The 15394-nt window shown below is 46.0% G+C and overlaps 1 protein-coding gene across 4 annotated transcripts in view; it reads right to left on the bottom strand.

The window, feature by feature from the left end:
• The window catches only part of MYH10 (myosin heavy chain 10), a 1171079-nt gene that overhangs the window by 722558 nt on the left and 433127 nt on the right, over nt 1-15394 (bottom strand). For all 4 annotated transcript variants that reach the window (XM_085616842.1, XM_085616841.1, XM_085616843.1 and 1 more), the window contains one exon: nt 2896-3069. In XM_085616842.1, the coding sequence (XP_085472968.1) occupies nt 2896-3069 (174 nt within the window). The remainder of the gene's footprint in view (nt 1-2895; nt 3070-15394) is intronic.

Raw genomic sequence — 15394 nt, 5'->3', positions numbered from 1 at the left:
TGGGAGGAATATGTGACTGCTGCGATATGGTAATGTGTATATGATATCTCCTGGTTGTTATATGATACATGCTGTTCTACCTGGTCACAAAAAGCAAGAAGAGTTTTTTTTTATTTTAAACTTGTAAAAAAGCATTTTCTCCCTATATTCTGCTGTATTTTGGAAAGAAAACATTCCCAATATGATGAGGTTTTCTCTTCCTCTCTCAATTCCCTCTTTTTACATAGGTTTTTCATGTTGTTTTCAATGAGAAATTGCAGCTTTCTGGCCTACTCAAATTTGTCATTGTGCTATGTAAAGCGCAGCACTGTCTTTTCGAGCTTGATCAAAAATTAATCAAAATAAAATATACCTATCAAGAAGAATCTCAAATACAAATTAGATTGCATGTTCACATGCCTCAGCACAACTCATCTAGTTACATAACTTGTAATCAAGATAAATATATGTGACATCTCGGTCTGTTTCAGACTGTTGGGGAAGAGAGACATCTCTGAATGCCTGAAACACTTCCAGCACTGTATGAAGTAAAGCTGCCTGTGACTCAATGGGCTAAAACAGTGGTGGTGATCCTCAAATAACTTCTTCGTACCGCAGGTCAATCCGCTGGCTAAAGGTAAAAGTCACTTAACAGACATGTTAAGGAAAGTACTATATCAACTAACATCTAGTAAGATCTTGAACCCGGAGACTGAATCATTCAAACATTAGGTGTATAGGCCTTTAAAATTCAAACCCAGAAGCTACAGACAATGCAAAATATGGCAGCATGTCTATGTTCGCATCTCAATAAAAACAAACGCAGATGCCAACTTGCTCCAGGCCAGGCAAAGAAAACATCATTATATAATCTACAGAGCTTAATTTTGAAGGCTTCTGCAATACCAGCAAGTACCAGTGTCTTGCATTGCTTCTGTCAAAACCTGGACTACAATCATTCCTACCGGATTTGACAGAACCCGTTTATGAGGAAGTAGTATGGAAGAAGGAGACTCACAACATGACACCTGTTGCATAAGAAATGGGACTCATCCCAGATTTCCAATAGAGCCATTGTCAGGTCTAAAAAGAAAAACAAGCCTGAACCTAGATAGTCCTCCTACATCTTACATGAGATGATCACTAACTCTTAGCCTTTCCTTTTAGAAACTGGGCCCAATCGCACAGTCAACCACTCATCCATTATGAACAGCCAGATGTCCTCCATCAAATATTCTTGTTACAGTATCTTCGGACACCATCACATTACAATTTCCTTCAAGACATCCCTTGGACACCTGCCAATCTGCTACATCAAAGATTTGCGCACTGAGTGAATTGAAGTAACCATGGCACTTCTGCCTGGTTCTTATAAAAGAATCTTAACATACTTAAAAAAAACAGGAAATATTTCAGTTTAGTGAACAAACAACTTAGTCTTCTCAAAATACAGACAAATATTATGTACATTAAATGTTGTTTGACAGTAACTTATTACATGTCTCTAGCCCCAGATGAAAAAACTGAGGGTTTTTGCCTTGAATTAATGCATTCTGAAATAAATCTACATATGCTATAGCATGTGAGGAACATTCCTGGCAGATTTAATCTACGGTACAAAGGTTTCAATATAAGATAGGGTTCAGTTACACAAAAGGAAAAAAAAAAAAGGAAAATTCTAAGCATCTAGACTAGAGGCATCAATAAAACGAGCGCTGCAGTCAAAATGCTACATGTGATGGAAAAGCCAAACAGACAGGGGAAGTGCAAGCTAGATCCATCTAGATCTACTAATGTAACTACACCAATTGAGCAGTTGGTTTAATCTCAAGGCTATAGTATTCTTGCATTTTTTATTACAGAAATAGGAAATGTTTTTTAAACAAATATAACAGTAATTCTGTTACTTTACAATGAAAAACCCAAAAGTGTTTTTAGCATGTAGGCATATCAAAGCAAAAAAAAAAAAAAATTATCACAAATGATTTCCAAACTGAGCCACCGGGTTGGTTTGCTTATTCTGAAATCTGACTCAAGAACTCTTTTTGCGTGTGGTCTAGCCAAGTTTCTTAGTTGTGCCTGGAGAGTCAGATAAAAGGCTCTGGGAGGGGGGGCCAACATTACACCCTAGGAGCTATAGAGTCGGTACCTCACCCTTAGATTTAAGCTCGACCTACTGGTTGAACATGATTTTATGCACTTGCACTTTACATCAGCATACACATCATTTGACAACTGGCCCAATCTCGTACCACTAGAGGGCAAGCAAGGAGGGCTAGACACCTCCGGTGTGCTTAATAGTTTGGATTGCCGTCCTTGCACTTTTTATTTTATTTTCATTCACGTAACTGTACATGGTTTTTTGTAAATTAATTTTTAAGCTGTTCTTATTATGTAGAGCTAGACACATTTTTAACTTTGTTGCAGAGAATTAGTGCCCTTTTATGATTTGGTTATGTATGTAATATTTGTAAAATTGTACTCTTGTAACATGGCTTTTTTACTGGATGCTTTTATGATATTTGATATCGAAATACAGCACTAATTCAGATTTCCAAATTTGACAACCAAGACTTCACAGTGTAATGTTCAGCTATTTTCTCCACACCACTTCTTGTAAGCCAAGTTTTCCCTTCACACTTTTTTGCTGATCCTAGAGCAAGTCTACATTGCTGTGCTTTCTGCTGGTTTCTAAAGTAAAACACTAAGTCTATTCATAGGACTGCGCCGAGCAGTTTCTAGTCCACTTCATGACAGCGACAACTTGAGGTTTCTTTTTATTTCTACCCTAACCAATCACACTTAAAAGAACATAATGCAAAGAAGTGTTTATCACAATCAATACATATATTGAATTTTACCTTTTTGTAAACATGAATTGAAGCAAAATGTACATGTCTTTTGTACGATACTGACCGGCCTTTCAATCAAGTCGATGCATGGCTGCAAGTCCAGACCAAAGTCGATGAAATTCCACTCAATACCCTCCCGCTGGTATTCCTCCTGCTCCAGTACGAACATGGTGTGATTGAAGAGCTGCTGGAGCTTCTCATTTGTGTAATTTATGCACAGCTGTTCGAATGAGTTAAGCTAGAAAACAAAATGCACACATTTATAGTAACTTCATTCAGGACTTTAGACCACAGGAATTAGCTTCCTATAGATTATGGGCATATTCATTTTCAGATATTCTTTATTGCTTTTGTACATTGGGAAGGTATTATCCTTTCACATGATGCTGATAATACGAGAAGGCTGTGTAAAGTAATTTCACATTTTTAGGAAACCACAAACGGTTCTAAATAACTTTTGAAAACTTAGTCTCAGGAAACAAGCACACTAAAATAATCCCTGCTGGTAAAAAAGAATCCTACGATCATTTTAAATAACTGTTATAAAATTAGACGTTCACTATCGAAATAAAAGCCATCTAAATGTTTTTATGAAAAGATTTAACAGGGACTGTACAAGAAATAATTTAAGGTTTGGAGGCCTACAGGATCCACAGTGCCCTGTTCCAACCATAAACCTTCAGTTCTATGTACATATGTATGAGAAAATATTTGCTTTCATGATCTAGGGATGGATAAGTGGGGCAGTCACAAATGACGGGTTTAACGACGAAAACCACAAGTACTGATAAGAATTATTTCCTTCGCCATGGTATTTTTAAAATATGATGACTGCTACAACAACATACCAAAGTGGAGTGGGTGGAGCTCCTGCCGCCTAGAGTTTAAATGCAGGTCTGAGCTCCGTCCCATGTGTACTCCATTGGCCTGGTGTGAGGAAAACAACTTTTTGCAGGTTTCACCCCCACCTTCGGCTCCCTGAGCCCTGCTAAATAGGATGTACCCTGACCATTAAAATGGTGTAGGGTTGATTGGCTTATTCCCAATTGTCATAATCTACCTTACTTGTAAGTCTCAAGTATATGGTACCACTGGTAACCAAGGCTTGTAAGTTATAGTGTCCTATCAAGGACTGCAGTACTTGTGCCACCCTGAGTGGGATATGATAAAACATGGCTACCACTGCAGACTGGTAGGAAAATTTCAAACGGGTAACTCGACTTTGCCATTTAAGGTAAAGGCAAAGCCCATTCATCCCTTTTTAACATATTTAAGTCATCCCTAACATAGGCCTGTCGAGCTCTAAGGCAGGGTGCTGTATATTAAAAGGTGAAACAAGTATATATACATGCTTCAGCAGTAATAACCCTAAACTGTCATTATTACTGTGGAAAGGCTAATCGCTCCATTGGAAAGTACAGAGTACCGGCTGACATCTCAGCCGTTCTTACTTCTGAATGGTAATACTTAAGTTGGTACTGTAAGGTATCAAAAGAATCAGTGCATCAAATCAGATGTAATGGTTGAATTAAATTTAAAGTCGCTGCTGGGCAAACTGTCCTCAGAGAGCCTTCTGCCCTCCTGAGGACAAGTGTGAACGACTCCCAGGAAAGGAGGCAATAGACGCCTGCGTGGGGGAGGTGTTGCCTCTTCCTGGCAGCGAGCCACACTGTGAGTTAGCTCAAAAGGCGAGCTTTAAAGGAGAAGCCACCTTTGAAGGGCAAATGGCGGGTGTAGGAATCTGGCTATTTATATCATATATGAAAATTAGATACATTGTGTAAAGAGTCCAGGGGTTCCCTAATGAGCAAACAGGGGCTTGCTATGACAATACTAAGGTGATCTTCTAGGAGGTACTGTGGTCGAGCAGCCTTAGGCGTATCACAGAGGAGTGTAAGACATCTGCAAATACACACATAATTCAATAAATGAGATACACACTCAATGATGAGATCCACACCAATTTAGAACAATAACATGTATCTTTATAAATATATATTGAGGCACCAGAATCAAACTGGTCAGGAAAGTACATTTAAATTAAGAATTCTTTTCAGTTCAAAAAGTCGACACTTAGTGCAATTTTTAAGATCTGCAGTGTTAACCTATGTAAGGAAAATCATATGCGGTTTACCAGTTCTTGTGAGTGACTTACGAGACCAGTGTCTCAGGTAAAAGGGGGGTACAGGGCAAGGTCCAAGGCAGCACCAACAGGTCACCTCCAGCGGCACTAGGGCCGCCGGGTGCAATGAGGCTAATAGCGTCGGGTGAACAATGCAAACCAGGGGGGATCGGTCCGGTCACAAAGAGGGGGAGGGGCAGACTGAGAGGTCAGTCTGGTGAAACCCACGAGTGGCTTCGGTTCTTGCAATGTTGAGGGACATGTGGGCACCTTTGGTTATCTTCTCCTTCGTCTGGGAGTAGGAGGTCTTTGGGGTGTTTTGTTTCTCCATCCAGCAATGTTCTCGGTTGAGAGGGCCTGCACTCCGAGGTTTCAGGCTGTGTCTAGAAGTTCACAAGGAGGATCTCCACAGTTGACTCAGTACCTGCAGGGCGTGGGGACCACGCTGACAACATTGGTCCACTCAGACACGGACTGGTGGGCTCAGGTGCAGTGGTACTTGGCGGCGTCAGGTTTTGGCGGTTCTGGAGGATCCAGGGGAAAGTTCCGCTGCCCCTCTGGAGGTCTTGGTTCCTGGGCGAGGTGCTGGCAGGTTTCCTAAGCTTTGGGGGCTAGTCAGCAGGCAGGCCAGCAGGGTCGGCGCCAAGGCAGTTGCTGTATCTTCTGTTCTTGCTGTGCATTTCATAACGTCAGTCTTATTTAGGTTAGCAGGATCTCAGTTTTTGGTGCTAAGGGCTTCCCTAAATGTACAAATAACGGTACGAGTAATGGTAACGATGCATCTGCTAGAGAAAAGTGTCTAGCTGCAGATTCCTCAACTTAAAATATCCACAGGCGTCAGACTGGATCCGGAAAACTTTTCCTGCAACAGCACCTCTGCGCGCCGGGTGGCAGCTCCACCCTGACGTCGTCCACAGACATGACAAAAGTGGAGCTATATATGCCCCTCCCGGCGCGCCGACGTCAGTTTTCGTCGTAGAAACTTTTCTGCGTTAGAACGCAGAATCATTACCAGAAAACTGAGAATGAGGGAACAATGTGCAATTATGATGAAAAAATGGGAGATATTGACATGCGAAAGAGAGCAGAGCCTGTAAAAGCCACCTTCCAAAAGTAAAAGTGTAAGCAATGTGAAAGGAGACAAGGATGTGAAAAACAGCCTGGCAGAGATTAGAATTCAGCACCCATAAGGAAAGAAAGTGCACTTGAAGACGTCATTGGGAAAAGACCTCCCAATCCAAGTCAATAACCAGAAATATTCAGAACAAATAGATCTGAAGCAAAGTCGCGCAGGTGTGTTAAAGACACCAATGTAACAAAGACGGGAAAGTGGGAAAAAAACGGAGACGGATCCCACCCTGTACAATTGAGGTCATTGGGTTGAAAGAACAGATGATGTATCAACACCCCGCTTATCCCTGCAAAGAAAGGGCGGAATGAAGTATGAAACAGAATGAAGCAATCTGTGTTAAAGTGAAGAAAGTACAATACTGTTGAAACAGGCAAGCCACCGTAAGGGAGGCGAGTAGACAAGGCGCCACCCTGAAAAAGGGTCCTCGCAGAACAGGGAGGACAGACGGGCGTTAAGGAATTTGCGTCTAGACACTGTCTCTACCAGGTAAGTAATTTGTACATCTGATAGAGACGTCTAGCCGCAGATTCCTTAACTTAGAATAGATACCTAAGCCATACCCATAGAGGAGGCGGGGCTGCGACTGAACCGTATGAGGTTCCACAAAGAACTTAGTGGCCCATAAGGTGACTTAACACCATAATGAGGGCATAGCGCGGTTCACCACCAGACCATGATGCTCTAAAGGTGAGCGGAAGCAATGGGAGACAAAGGCAATAGAAGCTGTGCCAAACAGCAGGAAGGAACCTATTAAAGGAAACAGGCTTAGAGAACGAAGCACAGAGCCAGAATGGCCATTGTGAAATGAAAGCTATGGACTTTAAAACATTTTTTTGGAGATGAACCTCCCAAGTGGGAAAGATCTCCAGGATCTGAAGTGGCGACATAAGCCAAAACAAGTACAGGCCAACCCAAGAAAACAGTGTGAACAAACACTGTGGGACCCGTACGTGAACACGCACGTGGGACAGCAGAGGCAATAAGTTGTTTTTCACTCAGAAAGCACCAGCAAGGATTAGAAGCTATATCCTACACCTGGTGAGTAGAAGGATTGCGATGACGGCGAAAGAAGGTACATACCGCCCTAATATGCACAACAGCGAAAAAAGAAGCTTGTGTAGAAACTGGCACTAGCAAGATTTTTGCGACATAAGTGGTAGAATGCCAAGTAATGTCGCAAGATGTCGGTAGTAGGAAAGTAGAAGACATGAAGGAACCCATGCATGTTGTGTCGACACTGGAGACATACGAAAGACACAAGGACTTTGTGTAGGACAGCAGAGCAGCCCAGAGGTACACAATGCAAAAAAGGGTTCGACCCAACAAGGGCACCATGCAGCGCCCGCGTAAAAAGTACGCCGGGGCAGGACCCATGGCTAATGCACGAAGGAAAAAGCCTGCAGGAACCCCTTGGGGAAAAGCACCCAACGGAGCCACAGCAGGAAAGGAAAACCTTGAAGCATTGAAAACGTGACTTAACAACAGTCTAGATTATGGTAAACATACCAAGAGACATGTGCTTCTGTCTGAGAATAACAACAGTACCCTGCAAAATAGAGTGAGAGAAAAAGAAGGCACCACCGTGGCAACAGTGAGCCTAAACGAAAAAAGGTCTGTGAATTGAAGGAGCGAAACTCCATTGATAAGACCCCCCTTGGAGAGTTTACCGCATGAACCCAAGGTGAGCGTGGAAACACCATACTGAAAACAGCAGGGATTAAGGACACTGCTACAGGAGAAGTGGCCACCACGTATAGTATTACAACAAACAAATGATGGACGGAATGCTGACAATGCAGACATTCTCCCCCAGTCAAGAGATCTGGGTTAAATCCATCGTTCTTTTGCCCACTACGCCACCCCAGTTTAGACATGGCCATATGCAAATCAGTCTTGACCCTGTGCCTCATGAGAACAGTCCAGCCCGAACTGCTAAGCCATGTCTTCCCTGGACCGGAATCAAGCATCCTAGGACCGGTTTCTGGCTATCAGCCGTCATCAGCCAGGATAGCTTGACTCCAGTGGCGTAGTGAGCACGGGTCCCACGTCTGGGAATACCCATCCCACTTAGGGCGAAAAGCGTTACAACAAACAGATGATGGACGGAATGCTGACAATGCAGACATTCTCCCCCAGTCAAGAGATCTGGGTTAAATCCATCGTTCTTTTGCCCACTACGCCACCCCAGTTTAGACATGGCCATATGCAAATCAGTCTTGACCCTGTGCCTCATGGTAACAGTCCAGCCCGAACTGCCCAACCATGAGTTGGAGGACCAACCAGAAGGGGAGGTGCACCATTAAGTAATAATAATAATATTGATAATAAGCAGTCCGCCTAGCAGCAAAAAGAAGCAGGCCTCATAGGGCGCAGGCCGTATAACGGCAAACAGGGAGTTATTCGTGAAAGAACCTCCACTACTAGGCGTTGCACTAGATGCGCGATAGACACCTCATGGCATGGGACCTATGCCACTTCCAGATGCTACATAGACAGAGCAACCCAGCTTGTAATAATGCAAGATATACTAGGAAGTTATACAAAGAGACAAGGGACTCCTAGCAGGACTCCCGCTTATAGGCTCCATAGGAGCATACCAAGGCAATGGCAGAACCGAATGCCAACAAAAACCCCACATAAGGTAAGTGAAACCCCTAGTCTGGGTGTCCTCTAGGGCTCAGCACACAGTCAGAAGACTGAAAACAAAGAAAGTCGACGACCGACCTCGCCAAACGGACTGAGAAATTGCCAACTGGCCATACACATTAAGCAGCCATTAAAAACAACTTGTGTTTTAGGGTGTGTACTTGAAGTTGAAGTCGAGAATACGGCAACAGAATTCATGGCAAGTCGGATTAAAGACGGGAGACCGCCGAATCCACATGGCAGTCAAAAAGATCCACTCCATCGAATGGAAGGTCTCTGAGGGCATCCCTAATATGATCAGGGAAGCGACTGTCACGCAGCCAAGCATGGCGACGTAAAGCCACAGCGCGAGCCAGTACCCGTCCCACAGATCAATGGAAGAACAAAGGGAAATCTGCGCCATGCAGCGTCCATGGAGAAGAAGGCGGAGCAACTCCGTACGTGGCCCTTCTGGAATAGAAGGGAGAAGGAGAGCAACTGAATCCCAAAGAGCGGCAGATGCGCGTGTAAACACACAGGCTGTATTTAAAGTCCGGAGTCCTGCGCTAGCAGAGGCGAAAAGCGACCACAATCCTCCAACCACCGAGATTCTCTTGTGGGTGGTAACAATGGTAAGGAGTGTGAAGATTGCAAATTAAAAGCTGCCTGAATAACTAGGCCCTGAGCAGGCGGGTGAAGGGTAAGACAGAGAGGATCACCTGGCGCTGGTCGGTGCCTACTGGCAATAGCCCGATCAACCGGGTTACCTGAAGAGGGTCTGGACCAAGAGCCACACAGGGTATCAAATAGCGAGTCCCCAAAGGGCAGCAAAGGCTCCACCTCAATAGGCTCCAAATGGAGCAGATCCAATAAAGTATCAGAAAGTAGAGGCACCATCGGAGGCTGCAGCCCCAGCACAGCAGCAACTCCATGAATAGCTTGCGCGAAGGCAGCATTAGACTCAGTTGCCATCCGAGTAGGTGATAACAAGTGGTCAGTAGGAGACGGTTGAAGACTAAGTCTACCACTGGACATGAGGAGCGGCGAAGGCGGAGACTGACCGGAAGGCCAGGCTACACAAGGAACCTGCACCCTGGCCCCTTGATCAGGAGAGTACAGGAAAGCCCTAGGATCCTCCGGAGGAGGCGCAAAGAGGAGCACTGGCGTTAAACAACGTTGCAGGGAAGACTCACTGCTGACCGAGGAGTCGGGAGGATCAAACTCCAGGTCAATCCGGTTGGATGCTGGAACCAACATCGACCGTCGCCGCAGCGGAGCCGCTATGACACCAACAGCCTCCTTGGAAAGCACACAAGGTGCTGGCGTCCAGCCTATGGCAGTACCTGGAGCCGAGCCTGGAGTCGCCGGCACCAAGGCCTGCGCCTCCGGCGCCGTGTCCGACGCCGAGGCCTGCGCTGAGGCTGGAGTCGCCGGTGCCGAGCCCAGCGTCATCGGCGCCGCTTCCGACGTTGGCACAAGGAGCCCCACAGGGCTATGCGCCGAACGAAGGGGAGGGCCGTGGTCTGGGCCCTGGCTTGTCGGTGTCACATCGGCTCCGGAATCGAAGTCGACGCACACATCCGCTGCCTGGGAAACGTCTGCGGACGAAGACCCGGCAACAGTGTCTGATACCTCTGTGGGGCCCGAAGGCACACCAGGGAGAGGGTGCGACTGAAAGCAAGCTTGGAGTGCTTTAGAATAGGCCTCGATTTGGGCACGTGTTGCCCTAACACCCGGAAAGGGTGGATACGGAGAATGCCACACACCTTTACCCGGTTTACTGCCAGAGGAATGGGCGGCTTTGGCACGAGGAGAAGATCTCCGTAAGCGACGTCTGTGCTTTCGCTTACCTGTCGTCAGAAGACGGTCGCAGGAGCGGCCTTGAGAACGAGCCCAATCCCGAGAAGAGGAACGGCGACGAAAAAGCTTGACCGGACATCCGTGCGGCTATTAATTTCATGCGCTGCTCCCTTAAAGACTTAGGCTTCATTAGTTGACATGCGCCACAGTCCGTTGAGTCGTGGTGCACGCCGAGGCACCACATACATATAAGGTGCGTGTTAGTGCCAGACATCTGACACGCACAGGCTTCACAAGCCTTAAAACCAGAAGGCATTGCACACTGTCCCCCCTCCCCCTACTCCCCCCCGACACCCGCGGAGTCGAGAAGGCCCAAAAACCAGGCCCAGGAACAGCTGGTTTTTCCAGGATCTGCGTTCAAACGTGGAAAAGAAGAAAACTGACGTCAGTGCTCCGGGAGGGGCATCTATAGCTCCACTGATGTCATGTCCGTGGACGATGTCAGGGCGGAGCTGGGCAGCGCCGCCCCCGGCGCACAGAGGTGCTGCTGCAGAAAAAGTTTTCCAGATCCAGTCTGACGCCTGGGGATATTTTAAGTTAAGGAATCTGCTGCTACACATCTCTATCAGATACTGAATTTAGGTGCGTTAGGGGAGTGTAGGGTAGTAGCCAATGAGCTACTTAACCTTGGGGTCATTACGCCCCCAATATAACCATTTCCTGTGGAAAGTGGGCATTGCCCTGTCTCAGAGTACCCAAGTGTGCCAACACAAAGATGACCACTTCTGAAAAGTCGTACCCACATCAGGTTAGGCCACCTTAGGAGTGGTACAAGGCTGGGGGTGGGGACGCCTACCTGTCTAGCAAATTTCCCACCTGTCCAGGTTCCAAAGGGCTCTGGACAAATGGAGGGGGGCAGGGGGTTGTCTGCCTCCTCTCCGGTGAGGGAAGCCAAATTCGCATTTCAAAGGCGGGATCTTCTTTGAAGCTTGGCAGCCTAGGAGTGCTAAACAGTAGGTCATCCTGAGGCAGGCTTTGTTTCAGACCTCCTGAGAGCAAAGGCCCTCACAAGGGAGGTCAGAAATCTTTCTCGTGTGACAGGCTGGCAGGGACCAGTCAGCCAGCACACCAGAGGTCGGTAGGTTTTCAGGGAGCTCCTCTAAGGTGCCCTCTGTGTGCATGTATTCACAGATCTACCAATGGAATCGGGGTAGGTTTGTGAATACGAGATGTTTGATACCAAACATCCCTATTTTCAGTGAAGCCATCATGAAGCTGGAGAACTCGTTTTCACCAGTGTCCAGCACATGTTCTAACATGACTTCCCTGTTTACTTGTACTGGCAGTAAAGAAAGTGACCAGCACTGGGGCATATTTGCTGAGGCAGGTATGCCTTCACATGTAGTATTAAGCACCCTGCCTTAGGGTTGCAAGGCCTGCTGTAGGGGTGACTTACAAATATTATATTCAGTGTTAGGGTACATGACACACAGGGATGAGTGTCATGTAGTGTTTTCACTTTTGCCTGCACTAAAATATGCAACCTGCGATGGCAGCCCAGCATAAAGTTTGGTGAGGGGTCCCTTTAGGGTGGCACAATTCGTGCTGCAGCCCCTGGGGAACCCTCTTTAGTAACCCAGGCCCTAGGTACCAGGGATACCACTTACATGGGAGTTACAGAGGGTGCTAAAGGTATTGTTAATTGGGGGAAACGATTGCACAGTTTTGGGAAAGAGATCTGGCACTGGGGACCGGATTAGCAAGAGCCCAGTGCACTTCTAATCAAAATCACATCATGTACCAGGCAAAATGTGGGGGTGGCCATGTCAAAAAGGAGAACTTTCTCACAGTGAGATGGGCTGCTCTATTGTCAAGGTAGGCTGGCAGCAGAGACAGAGAGGGGGAGGCCAGTTGCCAAATCTATTTTAACATGGGCATGGAGACTACAGGAAGCCATACACCACGGGTGGGCTACTGAGCTCTACAGACCGACAAAAGGGTTTTGCCATCTTGAAAGGGGGCAGAATAGGGACTTATGGGATAGCCAGATGCCACGTTTCTATCAGGAGGTAGGGAACCTAGCAGGGCATTGGCTACTAACTGCTTCCCACTCTGAGGGAATTTTCTAGGCACAAAAAGGGCAGCCTGGGCACACAAATCTAAGATCTCGTTTAACTTGAAAAAACGACCGAAGCAGGACTGTCATGTTGCACCGAGAACCGTTAAAGGGAGACTGCACTGTGCCGGCTGAACCTGGTGGCTAGCAAATAAGAAGGGACTGTGCCTGCTGTTATGTGAACTTGATATAGCGCAACAAAACCCCCCCACAGAGGTATCCCAGCACAGTGCAGGTAAAGTGAAAAACAGAAAACAGGGGTTAAAATAGCCAAGTTTTAAAAGGTTTTCTGAATTGGGAAATTTCAGAACAGTTGGGGGAATGTGCTGGGGAAAGTTTGTTCCAGTGATGGGGGCCGAGGTAACAGAATGAGCAGCTGCCTTATTTGGCTGTGCGAAATGTCGGGGGCAGAGCAAGTGCTTGTCTTTGGTTCTCAGATTTCTTATAGGCAGGTAGTGGTGAAGTTTGTTTTGTAGGTAAGCAGTGCCTTTGCCTGAGAAGGGATTTGTGTACTAGGCATAATAGCTAAAACACGTTTCACTTCCTAATTGGGAGCCAGAAAAGGGATTGGAGGTTAGGCACTGAGGCCGTGCGGGGAGGGAGTTTACAGACAAGGCGAGCTGCTTGTATTCTGGACTGCATGAAGTTTTGATAGGAGGGTTTCATCAGCTCCCACTAAAAGGGAGTTTTCGTAATCCACGCGACTGACTACCAAGGCATACGTAAGAGGAAACCTCCATAAACTGATGTGCTTTGCGTCGGGATCAGACTTAAATAGTCTTGTTTATTGAAAGCCTGCTATGGTGGCACACAGGAAGGAGTAAGTGGTGTAGAAACTTGCCAGGCCTCTGGCAAAAGAGAAGCTTTGAACAGTTCTAGGACAGCATCAAGAAGAGGACTGATAAGAGTCTACTGGAGCAGGAATGGAGATGCCAGAAGCCCAATCGGCAGTCCAGTAGGTTTCTTGAGACAGGCAGACGAAAAAAGATACACCATTGCCTGTTTGGAAGCTTCAATTTGTTCGGGGTTAGCGACAGGAATTCAAACCTCAGAAGGGAGCAGACAGCTCAAACTCCAGAGCAAGGGCCAAATCAAGGAGTCAGTCTGAATCTGGTGACAGGTCCATCTCAACCAAAACAGGCTTTAATGAAGGTTGGTGTCTGGGAGCAACACCAATGACTCGCTGACTAGAGGGCCTACTATGCAAGAAGCAGTTGCCTAAGGAGCCGAAGAATTGCGATGACTCTTGTACTTCTTCCTAAAGAACCGGTCATTGCCCCAGGAAGCAGCCACCTTCAAGGAGTCGCTGGTCGAAGGTTATCAGGACTTTGAGCTGGACCTGGATCTGGAGCAACGACAAGCCATATGTTCATCATGATCCATAAAGAGTTTGTTCTCCCATTTCTTGGCATGCATGGAGAACACTTCACATACAATCATGGGCTGAGTTTCGACACCAGCAAAAGATGATGTGAAGTTCCAGAGTGGCATCTTGGTCCGATAGAAACAACAAGGATAACACTGCAATGCAATAATTTGTATAGGCAAGGTGCTGAGTATAGCAATTCCAGATCCGCATTGAAAGGTGCAGGAAAAAAGTAATGTTGTGAATCAATGCGGAGGCACACATGGAAACCAGAGCCGAGGCACCATTTATACGTGAAGGTGAGCTATTTCAAGTTTCAGGATCAAGTCTGGAGCCAGGAGAAGATTAAAGAGGCAAGCAATCTGCGGTACATCTTTGCTTTTCCTCCACTACCTCACCATTTTGTATGCAGTGTGGCAGGCATAAATTACCCTCATTATACTCACACTGACCTGGATGAGAGCAGTATCCAAGCCTTCTCAAGAGGTCAATCCATACACACACAAAGCAACCATCGGCTAGGATCAGACTTCTGACTAAGCGCAGACATCAAAAACACAGGGAACTGAACCTAGGAATTTGGCACTTGAGGTCTTAAACTCACAGAGGACTGTATGCAAATCCTGCACAAAGCCCCTAATCCCTTCATGCAAGCTTGTTGTGATGAGTCAGAGACACAGATTGATCTACTTAATCCATCAGTGGAGGATATCACTTGGTATCGCACTTCATCATGAAGCTAGATTAGCATACACTTCTATATGCTTACATTTAGCTGCAGTAGCATCTTACATGCAAAACAGAGTATTGTCCTTAATTCAAAACACCTGTTGCCAAAGCCTTCATGGAAGGCTTAACAACAGTAATTCCTCCAAGAAACCCACCACCGCCTGCCTGGAATCTTGATGTACATTATAAAAACGATGGGTTCTTCATTTGACCTGCTACACTCTTACAAGATGCAATTTCGGTCATGGAAGGGAGCTTTCCTTGTTGCAATCTCCTTGGAAAAAAGGGTCAGTGAGTTGCAAACACCAACTGTGGAAGATCTATTTATACATGTGCACTAAGACAGAGTGGCCTTAAGAACAAATAAAATCATTCTGACAAAGGTAGTTTCCTCTTTCCACGTTAACCAGACAACTAGGGTGCCTATTTTCTTACCACATGCAGAGATAGTGGCAGAACGTGCATTAAACACTAGGTGTGTGTAGAGCACTAATGTACTACTCTCACAGAACAAAACCCACCCGCAAAACAAAGCAATGCTTTGTTGCCTTTTCTAAGCATCTTTTGAAGACCCCCATTTCCAAGGATAGCATTGCTAAATGCATTGTTAAATGTATACAGAGTCTCTGCTAAAGTGAAGCATATATACACTGCATACAGTACCAAAAAGAAC

This window comes from Triturus cristatus, chromosome 7 (assembly GCF_964204655.1).
Source record: "Triturus cristatus chromosome 7, aTriCri1.1, whole genome shotgun sequence".
Classification (NCBI taxonomy): Eukaryota; Metazoa; Chordata; class Amphibia; order Caudata; family Salamandridae; genus Triturus; species Triturus cristatus.
The sequence above is the reverse complement of the archived record's forward strand: the minus strand, read 5'-3'. Positions and strand labels throughout refer to the sequence as shown.